General features: G+C 33.2%; 1 protein-coding gene across 2 annotated transcripts in view; it reads left to right on the top strand.

Moving 5' to 3' along the window:
- Nucleotides 1-19460, top strand: part of CRISPLD1 (cysteine rich secretory protein LCCL domain containing 1) — a 45182-nt gene that overhangs the window by 16095 nt on the left and 9627 nt on the right. The window contains exons 3-12 of one of the 2 annotated variants that reach the window (XM_050802302.1): nucleotides 8068-8186; nucleotides 8513-8645; nucleotides 9623-9738; nucleotides 10458-10558; nucleotides 12256-12396; nucleotides 12571-12631; nucleotides 12741-12807; nucleotides 13003-13133; nucleotides 15550-15593; nucleotides 15687-15759. In XM_050802302.1, the coding sequence (XP_050658259.1) occupies nucleotides 8068-8186; nucleotides 8513-8645; nucleotides 9623-9738; nucleotides 10458-10558; nucleotides 12256-12396; nucleotides 12571-12631; nucleotides 12741-12807; nucleotides 13003-13133; nucleotides 15550-15593; nucleotides 15687-15759 (986 nt within the window). Of the gene's footprint in view, nucleotides 1-8067; nucleotides 8187-8512; nucleotides 8646-9622; nucleotides 9739-10457; nucleotides 10559-12255; nucleotides 12397-12570; nucleotides 12632-12740; nucleotides 12808-13002; nucleotides 13134-15549; nucleotides 15594-15686; nucleotides 15760-19460 lie in introns of those variants that run through there. The other variant, XM_050802303.1, reaches the window with a different exon arrangement.

The raw sequence follows: 19460 nt of genomic DNA, 5'->3' as shown, positions 1-19460 counted from the left end.
AGGTAATATGACAGTATTAGTCTGACCTTTTAAAGTGAAACTTCATTACAAATTATTTCCAAACTTTGAGTTTCTTGAGCTTTCTTGACCTAAAAAATGTTTTTTATATATAATGTATGTATATGTTAGTGTCACCTGAACTTCAGGGATACTTGGAGACTTCAGTTGGAAATGAATCTCAGAAAGATTTCTTTTTAACTAAGGTCTTAAATTAGTTAATTGTTAAGAATTTGCAGCAAAGCTAGGAGTAACTTACTCCAACCTTTGTTTTGTAATTCATGTTGTCTTAAACATGAATTATAAGATTGTTTACTCTCTCGTTGGAACTTTAGATAGCAGTGATTATCTTATTTTTCAATCATTCAAAATTTTGAATTTTAATTTCTCTCTTACTCATATAAATACCAGTAGTGTTCTAAATTACTGGTAATGTTCCAAATTACTGGAAGAGACGGGCTATGTTAATTACAGCAAATCAAACAGATTCTCATAGGAACAGGGGAAGAAGAGAGCATTCATTAAGATCTAGTATGTGTCAGGTAACAGGTTGTTAGGCAGTTTGCTAATCAAAATTCTGTGAAAGGTTTTCATTTTCAAATATTTGTTTCTCAACAGGAAACAAATGCCACAATAACTAGGGTTCAACAGTTAAAAAAATAATAATAATAATAATGAAGGGCCTATACGCAGAGTTGTGGGCAGGATTAAGGCGAGCCATGGGGTGTGGCAGGGTGCCCAGGCTTTTGTGGTCCTGACACAGGCTGGTGAAGACAGGTGCCTGGAAGCAGGGTCATGTGAGAGGACCCGGTCACCATTGCGGTGAGGCCTAGAGGACTCAGAGGGGCAACGCATTCTGAAATTCACCTCCCACCCTCGGAATTCCTGTTTGTGTGTTTTGTTGGCTAAATCTAACCAGAAGCCGGGGGCAGGAGAGCCTGAAGTAACTCAGTATGTGGAGCTATATTGTGAAGACACTGAACTTGGCAGTAAGGGGCTGAGCTGACTGTGTGTAAATGAATATTTAGCACTATCTTCTTTCTCAGAGTTTTAAATAAGGACTTTTGAAAACCATTCTTTAAAAAATCATCCTTTTAGTCATTGTTTTAATATTGAGGAAAATAATGCTATAGTCATATTCCTGAGGAATGTCAAAAAATCTGATTGAGGATGCTATGGTTCCTAAACCAGCTTTGAGCTTCGTGGCATTCAAGGAAAACGGGAAACTATGTTGTTTGTAGCTCTCACTGCCTGTTTGCAGGCACAGCAATTTATCATTCTTGAGGCAGGAATTATTAGTGGAAACTTATCGCAGAATTCTTAATGTAGCAATATAGAGACACCAAGCAATGTAACATAGTCGTTTCGTTAAAAGTATGTAAATATACATTTGAATGTTTCTTATAGTAGTCATCTTTGGTTTAAATTGAAGTTTGGATGTCAAATTGTAGATTTCAGTTTCTATGTCTCCATAAACTGTCTTCTTTTGTCCAAGAAGTTTTTCACTTGTTAGATCTTTTTTTATTTCATTTTGAAAATTTGATGTTCCCACATAAATACACAAAAGCAATTATTTTTTATTTACTTTCAAAACCTAAGTTATGGTTATTTTGATATTTGAATATGAAACATAAACTAATTCATAAGTAGATACTGCGGAGGGATTTTTTAATGAGTTTTCCTATCATGCATTTTTATAGACTTGACTTTTAGATCAATCCTGCATCTATATAAAATTTACTGGGTTATGAATAAACTGAACACATGTTTATTCTTATAAAATGGCATCATGTCTATAGATGAAGACTTAAAGATCAAGAAGTAAAGAATATGTATAGATCAGGACTTAAAGTACCATCAATTATATGAGACATTTGCAATTACTAAAGGATTTTCTTGATAAGCGAGGTAGGTAAGGTATGGTCAAACTTGGGGAGGGGGACCTTGACACTGAGATGAGATGAGCTTAATCAGTAGAAATTCTATGGAAAATGTAAGGACTGTAATTCTGTAGAAAATTAATGGCTTTGCTGTCCCACAAAGACTGTAAGCCCTATGTCATGCATCTGATGTAATATTCAATATGATATCTGTATATATTGATACAGTGGGTTTAATTGAAATAATCTTGTGAGTGTATCTGCATATTAAGTTTCCATTACAAAAGGTATTTTAATTTTAATAAAATATAGAGGAGTTTTCTAAATTGTTAGGGTGCAATTTTTTTAAGGTTTTAAGCCTTTGTTTTAGATTTTAAGTGAAACATTGCCACTCATGCCTCACATCTCTCAATTTGCAGGAGACCCTAATTTGTGCATTGCCTTAAGGTAATGCTTCTTTCTCAGTAGTTGGCAAAGTCACTGTGCCCTGTAACATAAGTGTTTCCTTTGAAATCTGAGCCTCGTGCATTTTCCCTATAACTACAAAGTCTATTCAGAATGGGTGAAGCACAACACTTAAAATACCTGAAGTAATTGAATTGTAAGGAATGCAATACAGCTGCTTGCCATAGTGCATTTAATACCAGATGATTTAGTCACAAAAGCATCTCACACTCTTCCCGCACAGATTTATTTACTTATTTATTTCATTGATGTCTGGGAGAAAATTACATAGCTTTACAGATGTTATAATGAGTCATTATATTTGGAATTTGAATCTGATGTATTCTGAACTGTCCAATGTGTTATTTTCATAGAATAACGAACTATTGGGGTATCTTGGAAGTTAGGTTATTGCTGTAGTTAGGATCACATTGACAACTTACTCTATCAGATTCTTGGATTGTAGTTTCTGATTTAAAAAGGAAAACAAAAGATTTGGGAAGGGATTGAATTAAGATGGATGATTTACAAACCTGTTTTATTTCAGAAGTGGTAGCATAGCAAGAATTATATTTTAAAGCAGTATTTCTAAAAAGATAATTCTGTATGCCTTTGATTTTCTCAAATCACTTCTGCATTCATGAGCTGCTTGAAAGATTCTGGTATTCCTGATAGCTGTGCAAAAAATTATATTTAGAAGTCTGTGCTTTATTTCAAATATTTTACCATCATATTTTCAGTACTAAACTGAAGAAAGGCCTGGTTTTAAATTTTTATTAAGGTTATCTTCTTATTCAACTAAATGCAAAGTTTTATTAAGGTTCTCTGTTGCATTTATCTGTTATGAACAATATTAAAACAAATACTTCGAAACAATTGAGCTCTGCTGTCATGGGCTCGTAATTAGGAAATCTGAAATCTCCTTGGTTATCATAAAACCGCTTCTCAAACGGCTGTTTGAAAACAGCTTTTGCTCCTTAGGTAATAGAGATGCTCTTCGTTGTCATCTTAATTGTCATCAGATGCCTTTGTCACCAGAAATAGTATTTTACAGCTGATTCTTATGGGATACTACCAGCAATACAGGATGTCATCTAAGAGACCGTGATGTACAGACAATGGAATTGGAAAGCTGAGTCTTTTCCATTGAATTACAAAAGAATTTGGAAAGACTTATTTCAGCTCCGTAATGTTAGAGATAAGGAAAGAGAAACCAAACGATGTAATCAAAGATATAAGTTTGGAAATAACAATTTAAATGGGAAAGAGAACTCTTCCAGGGTGTTCCATGTATTTTATGGTTTGAGTCATTTGAACAATGCAAACTTTTGTCTCTGTCTGTATAATAAAAGAAGAAGAAAATTGATCACGAATGCCCTTGACTTATATAGGTCCAGAACACACAGCACTGAAGAAGGGGTATTTTCAGCACCATTGGAAACTAAAGCGTAATTCTGTCATTACTTCTGTCAGCCCCTGACTGCACAGAACTGGGATAGGTAGGGTTGGAGATATTGGAGTGCTTTTCTGAGTTAAGCATGTACACTTATGTGTCTCAAAAGAAGGATGTTTGGGGAACTTATTGTTCAAAACTTATTGCAAATGCTACGAGACAGTTTTAAAAATAATTCTATCATTATTTTCAGCTTTCACTAGTGGAAAGGTAAGACTTGAGAGCCTCCAGCCTAGATCTGGACTTCCAGCATAACTGCCTTTGCAATGCTCTAAGAAGGAACAACTTTCAGATGTAGTTGGGAAATAGAGTTGTTTTCATTTTGGCACACCTCACGTGTATAGAAATGGGTACCCAACTACTCATTTTATAGAGAAATGGTAATTGTAGTGTGGTTTGACTTTAAATTAGTGCTGGGTGAATAGTTCAGAGGAAGAAAAAAAGAAACTCTTTAGGCTATCTTGATTTAATTTCCAAACCTGATTTTAAATAGAAATGTATAGAGACTAACCTACATTTAATGGGGTGGGTATAACTTATTGGCAGTTTTAAAACATGAACTATGTTGTAGCTTTAAAAAATATGTACCATGCTTATTGTTAAGTCATGGTAGGATTTCTTTCAATAAGTTTTTAAGACTTGATTTGTATTATTGAACTTGACCTAAACAGCTATGCTTTATTCGATTCTATGAATAGATAATTACTTTTCGTCACTAATTAATATTAATATTGATAAAGAACTAAATTTTGGTTGCATGCCCCTCTGCTTCAGCACTTATGTTAAAAATGTATGCCCTTATTTTAGCAATATTATAGTTTATTCAGTATGCTTTTCCCACTATTTTTAATGGATTAAATAAAATCATAAGTCATACCTTAAATACAGCTTATGCATTGTATATATTCAACATTGAATTTTAGTCCTCAAAGTGATCTGAGTTGCCTTCTATTTCAGCTAACAAATTTACAAATAAGAACAATTAGCTCAAAGTATTTGAATGATATGTTTTACATTTTATTCTGATTTCTATACAACAGAAATATAAGCAAACTTGAAACACTTAGATACACTGTAGTGTATTAAACTAGTGTGGAACTAGTTGTATATCTTTTCTAAAAATGATCCATTTTCAATTTCATAGGGAAAACTGACACCTAAGATTGTAGAATCATATGTGAAACAAGAGTAAATTGAACTTGAGTAGAGGCCATAAGGATTGTTTTAAGAGCTCAGCTGAATGGTCCTCACTTGAGGTGTCTCACAATTGCCCTGACTTGCGTTGCCATCATCTGAGGGCTCGCAAACTCACAGGTCACATGCCTTGGCTAGAAAAACTCACATCTCTGGAGTATCATCTGCATCTCTCTCTGTGGTCTCTCCATATTTTCTTTCCAGCTATCTAGTCATGGTAACTGGACTCCTAATTCATTGGCTTAGGTCTATCATGATGTGTCTTAACAGGAAAAACAAACAAACAAAAACAGAAGCCTTCTTTCCTAACCTAGCTACCCAAAGTCTCCCAGCCTCTTTCTGTTTATTAGAATTGAGTCACTATTTAGCTCAAATTCAAGGGGAGAGTGGGGAATTCAACTCCACCTTTAGTGGAAAGGGCATTTTAAAACCATCGCAATTGTTTCAAAGCAATTATTTTTAGCCTTCTAGGAACTGTTTCTGTTTTTCCTATTTTCTGGCTACTCTTTGAATATGAGATTGATATATTAAAAAAAAAAAAAAAACCCTACAGGTAAGTGTAGTTATATCGTGCGTATAACTAGAGAACTCTGCAAGAATCTGATTTCCTGGATTGCAGATAATAATTTGTCCCTTAAAGACAACCTATGTCTTTAGGGAACTCCACCTGGAAACCTGCTTGCTTTTGAGAGACGATTACTTCTCCAACTTTCTAGATACAAAAGGAAATCAACATTTTGCTCATTTTCTGGGACTTTAGCCAAATTCATTGTTTCTTACCTAATTCTTCTTTGGACAAATAGTGACCACAACTTGAATTATACTTTTGTATAATAAACTTTATGTATAATTATAAAATTAGGTCAAAGATAAATGGTAAAGTTTAATAATATGCCCATAATTGGCAAATAAAGTGCTTACCTGATAATATTTGTTTACAGCATTTGTTTCTGATGTCCATATCTTAAAACCAGTCATCTTGAATATTTGACACTAATTGAAAGTAAAATTAAAACTTTTATGAAAAGCAACGACTCTTGCTGCTCTTATATTTTTAGTTGCATATAAATACACTATTTTTGTATTTTGCTAGAAAATTAAGATACACTAATGATAAACTTATTCTAATTTTGTATAAATTTTCCTTTGTGATTTGATCTGTATTTCAGTACCACAATGGAATGGGGAGGAATGTTCACCTATGAAAAATTATATGAATGAATTAGGAATCTTCTTCTCCTCAAACATATATTTCTTTTTCCATGCATCTTTGTCCCTAGGGTGTTTTCCTTTTGGCGTATTGATGTGACTAGATTTCCTGTATCCTTTAAAAATCAAAGCAAGTGAACAAGTTCTCCCTAGACTCTGGCATCTCATCTATAGCTTCTGCCACATCTCTCTTCCTATCTAAAGTATTGAGAAAGTAGCTCACATTTGTTTTCCGTACTTTCTCTTCACTTATTAATGCTCTGTGTTCTGATTTCTTCACCCATCATTAATCTGAAGTTGCTTTTAGTCATGAATTAGTACTTAGGAAATCTTGGTTTTCTGTGTTATTCAAACTTGTTACCCATTCTCTACTCCCAAAGTATCTTTTCTCTCTCATTACTTCTATAATTTCATATTAATTAGTTTTTCTTTAACCTCTTTTATTCTGTCTCACCTGGCTTCTTTTGTTATCTTGTTGGAGTTTTCTCCCTTTAGATTTTGACAACCCCAGAATTTTCTTTTTATTTTATTCCTCTTCTCATTCTATATCATATTCCCAAATAAATTTATCTCTGGTTGAATAACTTCACGATTCATATCTTCAGAGCACATTTTTTCCTCTGGATCCCCAGTCATATAGTTCTACTCTCTACTTGGCATATGTGCCCTCATACGTCACCCTTGAAATATGCATGGAAATACCTAGACACACACTTCTATTACAACCATCTGTTTCTCTCTCCCTATTTCCTTTCTTCCAATTTGGTAGTATCATCAGTGTTCACCTTTTCTTTCCCTTACTGCCTACTCCAGCCATTTATCAAGTTGTAGGAATTTAAATTCCTAAACATCATTTCACTGTCTACTCTTTTCCAGCTTCATCACTGTCACTTAAGTTATGTCCTCAGTTTCCATTCCCAGATTTGTTTTCCCGTCTTCATAACATGCCCAGAGTCCTGTAATTGTAGTGCTAAGATTGAACCCAGGTCTACCTAACTCGGTGTTTTTACCACCACACATACTATACTGCATATTTTTCAAATTAATAACTTGAATACTAAACCCAGAACTTGCAAAATTATTTCAGTAATCATTTCACTAAAATAACTTAGTGATTTGAATTATTTCTTTTTAAATTATTTTTAAAAATGAATTATTTAATTTTATGTATATATTTTTATGAGAATTAGATTTGTTATTCATGTATTTAAGAAGCATTTATTAATCACCTTGTCCAGATGATAGACACTAGAAAATAGACCAAGGATACCAGCAGCACTGCCCCGTTCAATTTACAGTCTCATGAAAGAGATAGATATGTAAGCAAATACTAATATTACAATGTAATAAGTGCTAAACAAAGAAAAGTAACAAAGCCTTAAGAGTCCCAAAGGGGTAGCTTACATCTAAGAAAATTGATATGATGTCACAGAAAAAGTATTTTATAAAGCTGGATTGTGAAGGAAGAGTGGGGACCTGTCTGACAAATAACTGGGAGAAGGATGCTTAGGCAGAGGAAACAATGTCAGCAAGAGCAAGGACTTGTATGCTTTATGATAGGGAAGAATGGGACCCCGGATCTTGGACTTTATGTGTATGGGGATTTGTTTTATGTGTTTAGACAGAGGAATCACTTCAGCATATTCGTGTTCACTTAAGTAATTCTAAGCACGTGTAGGGCAATTTGGAGAGTTAAGAGATAGAGACATGGAGATTGATTTGGAGGCCAGCACAAAAATTTAGATGACTTTTGAGTCTGGTGATAATCCAAACTATAATGTTGACTTTGTAAAGAAAGAAAGGAGAAAATGTAAGAACTGCTCAACGCTATATTCTGAAGAAGTGTCCAAATGCTACATGTGCACATTTTGCTTTTGTTTTAAACTGTAGACATGGGATGTAGAGCTGGAAAGATCTGCAGAATCCTGGGCTGAATCTTGCTTGTGGGAACATGGACCTGCAAGCTTGCTTCCATCAATTGGACAGAATTTGGGAGCACACTGGGGAAGGTATCTTAAAGCACAACTTTTTGTTTCTGAAAACATTAATGTTTAAAATGAAATCCTTATTAATTCATCAGTGCAGTTTTTCAAAGACTTGAAAGAAAAATCATCATAAAACAAGTAACAAAAAATAAATATCATACCAGAACAATCAGCAATTTTTTAGACTTTAAATCATCAATTTATTAGTAATGTAATGGGCATAAATATTTAAGTTTAATAATTTGCACCAAAGTATCTTTCTACCAAATTATACCAATGTATTTTGCAATATTTAGTTTTGTATTTTCTGCAACTTTGCTTGCCCTCTGTGACTGTTTTCTCTCTAATAGATATAGGCCCCCGACGTTTCATGTACAAGCATGGTATGATGAAGTGAAAGATTTTAGCTACCCATATGAACATGAATGCAACCCATATTGTCCATTCAGGTGTTCTGGTCCCGTATGTACACATTATACACAGGTATGTTTAGGGGGTATTATACTTAATTCCCCAAATTGAGTTAATGTAACTATGAAAGAAATTAGGCTAGTGAACTTGTCTTTCTTATATCATTTAATATGGTTATTAAAAAAATTATATGAATATTGATTATGTTGAATTGGCTTACAAATTTCTATAAACAATGAAAATAATTATCACACAAAAAAGTCCAAGCATCTACTTAAAAAGACATTATTTCAGTGATTTTGCATATCAAACATTTTTAATATGGCCCCAGTAATATGGGGAGAAATTTACCATCTTCAGTGTCAAAGTTTTATCTCAAGGAATAAAAATACAGTTTTATTTACCAATGACATTCAATATTTACATGTGCAACATGTATATATATATATATTTATATTTCATGTTCACAATTGGTATGTTCTAAGTTTCCAAATCAAACAACTAAAGGCAGATTGAACTAGATAAAGCTCACTGCTGATCAGACTTATTATCAGTGAATATAAAGCAGATTAATTGTTCTGTATGCTTTTGCATGTGACAAGACTGACCAGCATCAAACTACCTGATAACCTGTGGCATGATGGAAAGATCATGTTGTATAAGAAATCTGGACATGTAAATTTTTGCTCCAGTGTTTGCTGTTTAGGATGTGATTTTCTGTTCCTTTGTCAGAAAAGTTTCTTCATAGACACGTTAATATGACATTAGGTTCGTGAGGATGTAACTTTTGAATTATTTACTAAGTTTGCATTTGAAAATGCCTGCATATTATAACCAGACACAGTTATTTTTCTGCAGCTCTCTTTTTAAAATTGAACTAGGTATTACTCAAAGACTCAGGGAAAAAACCCTTTTTGATTTGATCTCAGTTCATTTTGAATGATAAACATTGGTTTCTCACCTTCAAATTATATGCATTTTTCTCTCAGAAGTGTTGTCCTACTTGATTTCAGCCTGCTTTTTCTGAGCCTTTCATTTTTCTAATATAGGTGGTGTGGGCAACTAGTAGCAGAATTGGTTGTGCCATTAATTTGTGTAATAACATGAACATCTGGGGGCAGATATGGCCCAAAGCTGTCTACCTGGTGTGCAATTACTCCCCAAAGTGAGTAGACAAAACACTATTTCAAATGTACATTTTTCTTAACAAAAGGAAAATACCTTTATGTTCCTGATTGTTTCCCGTTTTCCGTGTGTATCACTGAATGAAGTGTATTATTTTAATTCTGTTTATTTAATATGGCAACAATTATAGTTGCCTAATGCATAAAATAAATGCATAAAGGGGGATATGAAATATGAATGTGTAATATTTGTGAATATGGGAAGCATATTTTTATGTATTCACTTTTACTCACTATACTATCCATAAATATTGAATAATTGTTATTTATTAGAGATAAAAACTGTACATTAATTGAGAAATGCATTTTCATCTGTGTAAAGACCATTTAAGGGATTATAGGATTATATTAACAATGTGACACAATCATATTTAGGGTCAAATTCAAGTTTAATAATGGGTTTTTATTAAAACAAATGGAATATAGTGAATATTCCATGGCAGAGTTTGGCTTTCTGCAAAAGTTTGATGTCGTAATTTTTAACAATATGTGTTTTAATTTACTTGAGAAACTTTCAAAATGAGGCAGTAATTTATATTTAAACCTAGTAACCAAAAGGGGTCTGTAATAAATTATATAAATGTGTTAAATCTATACACCAAAATAATTACTTAGAATGTTCATATATAGTGATGTTTCACAATATTTTATAAATTATGCCGTTAGACTACTTTTTAATAGAGCGTATCATCTCTTAAAGGGGAAACTGGTGGGGCCATGCCCCTTACAAACATGGGCGGCCCTGTTCTGCTTGCCCACCTAGTTTTGGAGGGGGCTGTAGAGAAAATCTGTGCTACAAAGGTAAGTGCTATTGTGTTGTAGTGTTCATGTTGATTTATACTTTAATCCAGCTCCTGCATTACTTATGTTTAAAAAAGCCAGAAGTACACTTAATGATTACATGAAAAGTCTCTAGAACTCTATTTCAAATATTTGTATTATTTATATCATATTTATATTAATAAGAATTTTGTTATACTAACATGAAATTTTTAAAGTTCCATGATTATTTCAGGTAACTTTCTGATTCTACTTTGAAATAACCCCAGAATGACAAGTATATTTATATTCTTAAAAGTCATCTTCATGTATGGTTGATTAGAGTTATTTCCATAACTGTCATCTTTTTTTAAAGGATTTAGCAATTTAACACAATTTATTTTTAGCACTTTAAACATTTTTAACAAAATACCCCTTTGTGTATCTTATTGAACCATGCTCAATGAATTATATTGATTTTTCACTTCTCACTGCACACTATTCAATTTGTCATGCTAAAATAAGAAAAGTATAATAGTTACATAAAACTGTAAAACTAGTTTTATATTACTTGAGTAGTACATTGAGTAGTACTCTGAAATGCATTTGATGTCTTAAATAGTAAATATGGTGTCCTGTTTATAGCACATAAAGATAAATTGTTATGACAAAGCTTTGTGAAAAGTCATGCACTTGTGCATTCAAGTGAACATTTTTTACTGCCTTGTACTTTTTTTCTTAATGGTGACTGAAGGAGGAATGATGTAGACTGAGTATAATATGAAATATTTGAACAATTACAGCCCCTTTTCAGTGCTCATAATGACACATGTCTCTTTTTTTTCCCTTAATGATGCATTAACTAAAATGTGTAGAGAAGTGCCCATATATATCCCTGTGTTGTATAAGCCATTTAAACATTCCTGGAAGTATTTGCAGCATTTTTTCCTTGTGTGGGTGTTTTTCATATTCTCTATGTCCAAACCTCCAACCTGCCTGCCTCTTCCCCAGTGACCATTATCTTTTACTTAAAGCTGACTTTCCTGTGACTTCATTCTTTTTTTTTAGGTTCTGAGTTCTTGGGCATGCATCAAAATAATACGCCTCTCCAAAATGTGCCATTGTCAAGCCTTAATAAAGGCCAATCTGGAAAAAAAAAAAAAAAAAAAAAAACATTAAATTCAAAGTTTGAAATTATTCTCCATGGTCAAGTTTAAATTTCTGCACATTGACTTTTCTTCTAAAGGGAAAAAACTTGCTGTGGAGATGGATATTGTCATAAATAATAAGGGCATATCAGTCCTTCTTTAGGCCACATTTCCTTTTGGGAGAAGTCTAAATGTGATCCTCCTGAAAATATTAAGAATATGATTTTAATTGAAATCACATTTGATTTTGCTAAGCCATGAACTTATTAGATCACTTTGTAGATTTCATGATGTCATTATGAAAGTCAAACAATGATATGTTGAAATATAAGCAAAGTTTAGAAGCAGCTTCATTGAATATTAGTCAAACATTAACATAAATGAATCAAGGACTTAAAAGGCTTATGTGTGTATTTCATTTACTCCAATGTAGTACCTAAGATCACCACATGAAGCCAAATCCTGTGCAAAAAAACAGTACTGATTTTTCTAGTTCTCAATGTTAACAGTAGTAACAAAGTATATTATTATTTGTAATTTGTGCACATGTAAAATAGGGTTAATATTTCCTAAATCTGCTTTCTCTAACAGAAGGGTCAGATGGGTATTATACCCCTCGAGAAGAGGAAACAAATGAAATAGAACGCCAGCAGTCACAAGTCCATGACACCCATGTCCGGACAAGATCAGATGATAGTAGCAGAAATGAAGTCATAAGCACACAGCAAATGTGTAAGACCTCTATATTACTTATAAAATTTCTTAGGTACCTAAATGGTATGTCCATCAAGATTTTATTAATTTGAACATTTATAGAATGGCAAAAATTTTGTCATTAGGCTATATATAATGAATTACAACTGCTTTTATATTATATGAGTTATTTTGGTATTTTTTTCTTTATAGCCCAAATTGTTTCATGTGAAGTAAGATTAAGAGATCAGTGCAAAGGAACAACCTGCAATAGGTAATATTTGTTATTATTTTGAAAACTAATTGACTGAATATAATAACTATTTGTATTTTGTACTGACATTCAGAGAAACTAAATTTTGTGCCCAATTACTTTTATTTAGGTACGAATGTCCTGCTGGCTGTGTGGATAGTAAAGCTAAAGTTATTGGCAGTGTACATTATGAAATGGTAAGTATTATAAATATAATTATTTGAGGATAGGGTCCTTCCATATAATATTTGATTTTTATTGTGCAAAATAACTTACATAAGTATATTTTGCTCAGAAATGTTTAATTTAAAATCATATAAATGGTAAACAGTTTGAACTTATGCAGAACTCTTATATTTTTAACATCCTTTTATCTCCTACTTTTTTCCAAGCAATCCAGCATCTGTAGAGCTGCAATTCATTATGGTATAATAGACAATGATGGTGGTTGGGTAGATATCACTAGACAAGGAAGAAAACATTATTTCATCAAGTCTAATAGAAATGGTATTCAGACGATTGGGTAAGTACACAAATAATCTTTTGGACCAGATAATTTTAAATTGTAACAATGAACTAACACATTTTTAAAGAGCAAAGCATAGAATAATTTAAGAAGAAATAATTTGGTAATTTTCAAGGCTCATTTAGCTTGTAGTTTTATTAGACAAAAAGAAGATAAAGCATCTAAGGACAAAGTTGAACCCTTTTGCTTATAATGGGCATGCTAAAACTCCAAATTTTTGAGTTGCATTAAAAATGTGTAAATTTATAGTTAATTCTTAATGTAAAGCAATATATTTTTTAGCTTGACAGAAAATACCCTGAGAAGGGTAATTAATTTGCATGTTCTTCTTGTCCTATTTAGGGAAAATGGCTTATTTCATGTAACATTAACTTCGTTGATAAGATAAATTACTTTACAGAAAAGAGCATTTTGAAAAGTTCTCTAAATATGTGTTATGCTATGTCATCTTTCTTTTGTCCGTTTAAAAGTATCTCAATATAAAAGCATTTAATTTTATTAATGTTTCTCCTATGAGGTGTACCAAATACCTTATTCCAAAACACTGTGCATTTTTATATGTACTGTATAGAAAGTAGAAAAATGGGGGCTTTTGAAATACCTTTTTAGTGTCTTTTTCCTCTAAGTAAAACAGTAAACATTACTGAACTTCATACAGAATGCCTTTTCTTAGGAAATTTGACATTGTCTCTTTGTTACAATACAGTTGCATGATATCTTCACAGTGGGGTTAAGTTAGAATTAATAACTATAAAAAACTATTAGGAACTCTTAAAAATTTGTGGAATGATCTCCTATGTAGTCTTTTTTTTTATTGTTGTTTTTCATTTGTTTGTTTTGTTTTTTTGCTTTTTGAGACAGGATCTCACTCTGTCACCCAGACTGGAGTGCAGTGGCGTGATCTCAGGTCACTGCAACCTCCACCTCCCGGGCTCAAGTGATTCTCTTGCCTCAGCCTCCCAAGTAGCTGGGATTACAGGCATGCACCACCACACGCAGCTAATTTTTGTATTTTTAGTAGAGACAGGGTTTCACCATGTTGGCCAGGCTGGTCTTGAACTCCTGACTGCAGTTGATCCACCCGCCTCGGCCTCCCAAAGTGCTGGGATTACAGGCGTGAGCCCACGCACCCAGCTTATACAGTCTTATTCAAAGGCCTGATGGGTGGTTTTTAGCTGTTAGTGATAACTCTTTTTAGCAATTTTTTTTGTTGTTGTTGTTAAGATAGAGTCTCACAAGTTCAACTTTTCCTGCCTCAGCCTCCCAAGTAGCTGGGACTACAGGCACTCGCCACCATGTCCAACTAATTGTTATTTTTAGTAGAGATGGGGTTTCACCAGGTTGGCCAGGCTGGTCTCAAACTCCTGACTTCAAGTGATCCGTCAGCCTCAGCCTCCCGTAGTGCCGGGATTACAGGCGTGAGCCACCACACTTGGCCGAAAGTTCTATAGAAATATTCATTAATCTGTTTACTTGGCAAACATTTATTAATTACTTTCAATAAGTAATAAATAGTAGTTATTAGCTTTAGTAAGCCAAGCAGTGGGTGTTCCATTAAAGGACATTTGTCCTGTTATTTACTTTCTTTCCTCTTAATTTTTAATTATCTCTCAATTATAGAAATTCTCTTGAAACTTGAAGGCTATATTTAATAGGTTATATATTTTATGCCTCAGAGAATGTTATTTCTTTTGGACACATTGTAGATGAGGAATATTAAATACTGAATTTGAAGCTGACAGAAATAAAGAGTTGTTGAAATTTTACACCTTCAGTTCTGAGCTAATATATTCAGAGAGTGAACCACGTTAAAGTAGCCTTACCTTTTGCAATAGATGTTTTTCTAAAAATTTGGATATATATAAACCAATTAAAATTTTGATGTGTAATTGTGTGCCTGATCTTATATTTCAGCATTTTAATAATGCATGTAAAGAGGAGAAGTTAATTCATTTTACTGTAGACATTTTGCTAGATACTAGGAGGAACCAAAAAGGAATAATGTACACTCCCTTCGGTACTTATTTTTTGTAGTCTTTTAACAGCATTGTTTTGTATTTCCTGTTGTGAAAGAATAAATAGTTTGGTCTTGTGGAGGCAGGAAATTAGTATTTGAGGGTTTTAATTTTGATAGGAATCAAAATAGATATAGCTTTATGCTATTATCTATAAGTTTTTGAGATTAATAATGAAAAGAGATCACCTTAAGAATGGTATTGATTTGGTTAATAACTGATGGTAATATGGATTTAGCATAAAACTGATGATATATTCTTATATTGCTACTTGTCTAGTGTAATAAGTGTTTAAAAAGAAAATTAAGTGTTCATAGACTTGAAAGATTCCAGAAATGATGCTGCTGCTTATGATGACTATGTGAAAATAATGAACATTTCTGTATTTTTACCTTCAGCAAATATCAGTCTGCTAATTCCTTCACAGTCTCTAAAGTAACAGGTTAGCACATTCTTCATCTTATTTTCTTAGTACTATGTAATATGTTATTGCTTTCAAAGGATTCACTCATTGTTTTGTGTTTTAATTCTTCAGTTCAGGCTGTGACTTGTGAAACAACTGTGGAACAGCTCTGTCCATTTCATAAGCCTGCTTCACATTGCCCAAGGTAAACCAGTGTACACATAGGGAACTTTGGCCCTGCGATAACTGTTTTTGCCTGAAATTCTGGTGTCTCTGGGATTCAAAAGATGTATAATCTTGAACTGCTAAACTGGAGGGAGCAATGGAACATCATAAACTACATGCACTCCAGGCAGGCCGAGTGTACTTTCTCCCAATGCAAAAGTATTCTCTGCTATTTCATAATATCAGGGTTTATGCGTGTAATCTGTATATTCATCTGTGCTACAAAGAGTCCTTTATTAGTCTGCTCTGGCTGCTGTAACGAAATAGCACTGACTGGGTGGTATAATCAATAGAAATTTGTTTCTCACAGTTCTGGAGGTTGAGAAGTTCAAGATCAAGGTGCTGGCTGATTCGGGTCCTGATGAGGGCTCTCTTCCTGGTCTACAGATGGCCACCTTCTCTGTGTCCTCACATGGTGGAGGGAGAAAGAGAGCTCTCTCTCTTACATCTCTTCTTATAAGGACACTAATCCTATTGGATGAGGACCCCACCCTTATGACTTCGTTTAACATTAATTACCTTCATAAAGGCCCTGTGTCTCCAAGTTCAGTCAAATTGGGGATTGAGACTTCAACATATGAACTTTGAAGGGACAAAATCATTCAGTTCGTAAGTTTCTTACAACAGAAACTAAAGTGGCATAACTCATATTTTTAACATTATTATCCAGTTTTTTAAATTAGATCAATCTGATTGCATTTGGTAAGTTAAAAAGCCCATCTTTGCCTTTCTTTTATTTTTTTGTATATTCTCTTTTACAGAATTATAATGGAATTTATGTACTATAAAATCATGAAAAAAGCTTTATTTATCTTGGCCAAGCTAAGATGAAAACTGTTAGAAGTATTATGGTTTAATCCATAATCAGTAGATAGGAAAAATAAATTGTGTCTCCATATATCCAGTCTTAGTTCTATCTGCACTATTTCCATTAATGCAAATATCCACACTACTTCTAAAAACTAGTAATGAGATTTCAAGATATAATTGTAATTTGACAACATACCTAAAAATTTAAGGAGCTTAATTTTTATGGAAAAGTTTATCTACTTTGGAAAAACGTCATTACTTGCCCTTTTAAAATGAAAGCAACATTTCACTTAAAGAATGGGACTGGCTGTTCACAAGGTACATAACGGAATCTTTATAACAGAAGACTGTGATCTTCATATAACAGAGTACTTCATTTTCTATCAGTTTCCAAGTTACAGATGTGATATAAACAATAGACTTCCTCACATACACATAGTCTGTTTCTTTTCAAATCATTTGTCTCTACTAATGCAGGACTGCTGTTATAATGTTTTTGGCCAGCTAACTTGGTGCATTTTAATTGAGAATTTTAGAAGTCCTCAGCTTGTATTTGCTGAAATACGCAGATTACCAAGTATGCAGGATAATTTGAGGACCTCTTACTGGGTGAAGTGCATCATATACTTTTTGCCATTTGTTCACCAATGAATTATATGCTGAATATTTTTATGATAAAAATACAATCTGCTGTTACTAGAGCTTGACCAATTATGCTCTTATAAGGCCCACATATTTGATTAAATCATTATTTGCTGCATAGTCTTAGACAATTTTGTAGAAATATTTTTTTTCAGATTTCTCAAGACCCCTACATTTACAAATTGCAGTTTTGTTTTTTTTTTTTTTTTTTTTGAGACGGAGTCTCGCTGTGTCACCCAGGCTGGAGTGCAGTGGTGCGATCTCGGCTCACTGCAAGCTCCGCCTCCCGGGTTTACGCCATTCTCCTGCCTCAGCCTCCTGAGTAGCTGGGACTACAGGCGCCCGCCACCACGCCCGGCTAGTTTTTTGCATTTTTAGTAAAGACCGGGTTTCACCATGTTAGCCAGGATGGTCTCGATCTCCTGACCTCGTGATCCACCCGCCTCGGCCTCCCAAAGTGCTGGGATTACAGGCTTGAGCCACCGCGCCCAGCACAAATTGCAGTTTTAAAGAAAAAAGTAAAGATGTATTGCTAGGTGAAGATGGTAAATTTTAGCATCATAATATGTGGAAAAAAACCAGGAACTTTAGAATTTAAATGTATAAATATTTATTAAATACCTACTAAGTACCAATAGTATGCCTAGCCTTATGTCAGCCATGTGACTAGGTTTATGAGGACCAAATAATAAGGATAGTCTCTGTCCATCATTCTAACATAAGGCTCTCAATAGCAGATGCTCAATAAATGGTAATTTTATAACTACAAAACAAACTATATCAATATTGTTGCAAAAGGGATAAATCAAGTAAAGCATTAATAAACAACCTCCCTATTTCTTGGCTTGTTTCAGAAAGCAAAACATCAAAATAGGGAAAATGATATAAATTTTTAAAATTTAATTTTAGCCTTTACTGTTACCAATATAATAAATCCATAGAAATGACAATTTTTACATAATATTGATGTTAAGTAGTCTGAAAAGCTTCTCCCTTTTTTTTTATTTCAGTGAAACAAAATTGTCTTTTGTTTTTCCCATATGAAATTTGTAATAGTTTCATAAACTAGGTTATGATATTATGTATATGACAGGTTATAACTTTTAGGGAACCATGTAGTTGGTACATTTCTTTTAGAATTTCATATCACTTAAGTAGGCTGAGCCATAGTCTATTACGGAGAAAAAATGCCAATAAATAAATTAAATTAAATTAGCTCAAGAAGACCTTGAAGAAACAAGATTTACCTGCAAGTCATGTCCTTGAAAGTTTCCATGTCTGGTAGAACAATTCAAAATAAACTCTATCTTAAACTATTATTTAGTAACCATTTGGTTACTCTGTAGTAATTATTACTTAATATCTTATATAAGAAGCATCCAGTTTTATATATATCTATAAACAATTAGATCTTTAAAATTTATTGAATGCTCAAGATGTAAAGTAGATATTAAAGTATGTCAGTATTTTCATTCAAAGTTTACCAGCAAATTGTGGGTGGGGAAAAAAAAAACAAAAAACAAAAAAACATTTACTGGACCAGTACCTACCTTCTCAGTAGTACATAACAAGCTGTTAAAAACAGATTGGAATACAAACAAGCAAAAACTTCCCCCAATCTTTGTTTTACCTGAACTCATCTGAGTAGAAACTAACTCAACTTGGATTATTGACGTTGGCATTCCGGAAACCAACAGCTGAATATGGGCAAGATAGAGTTTGCAGAGCATGCAGAGCAAGTGATTTTACAACCATAAGGATTGCAGTGAATGCCTAGCAGTTCTCAAATACAGTAAGATCAGTTGCCAGTCAAAGGGGACACCCTTCCTCCTGCAGAAACCCCAGACAGCATCTTTTATAACAATGAATCCTTTAATTCAAAGTTATAGAAACTCAGGTGCATTTATTACTTATATTTAAATGGTTCTGGTTTCCATGTTATGTGAAGTATATACACTCTAGAGTATACAGCGTTATACAAATTTTAGAAATAAGAACTATAACTATTTCTTAAAAGCTATCTTAAGGAAGATCTGCTTCAATTGGCAAGGGTAGTTTCAACTGAAGTATATTTATTATACTTTCAGGAAAATTGTTGATGCTATCATCCACCAATGATTGTAACATAATTATGTTGAGAGTCTCATTTACTACTTAAAATTGTGTTTTTTCCAGTTTTAGTTTGTATTTCCTTTTATTGATGGGTGTGTGTGTGTGTGTGTGTGAATG

Source organism: Macaca thibetana, chromosome 8, assembly GCF_024542745.1.
Source record: "Macaca thibetana thibetana isolate TM-01 chromosome 8, ASM2454274v1, whole genome shotgun sequence".
Taxonomy (NCBI): Eukaryota; Metazoa; Chordata; class Mammalia; order Primates; family Cercopithecidae; genus Macaca; species Macaca thibetana.
The sequence above is the reverse complement of the archived record's forward strand: the minus strand, read 5'-3'. Positions and strand labels throughout refer to the sequence as shown.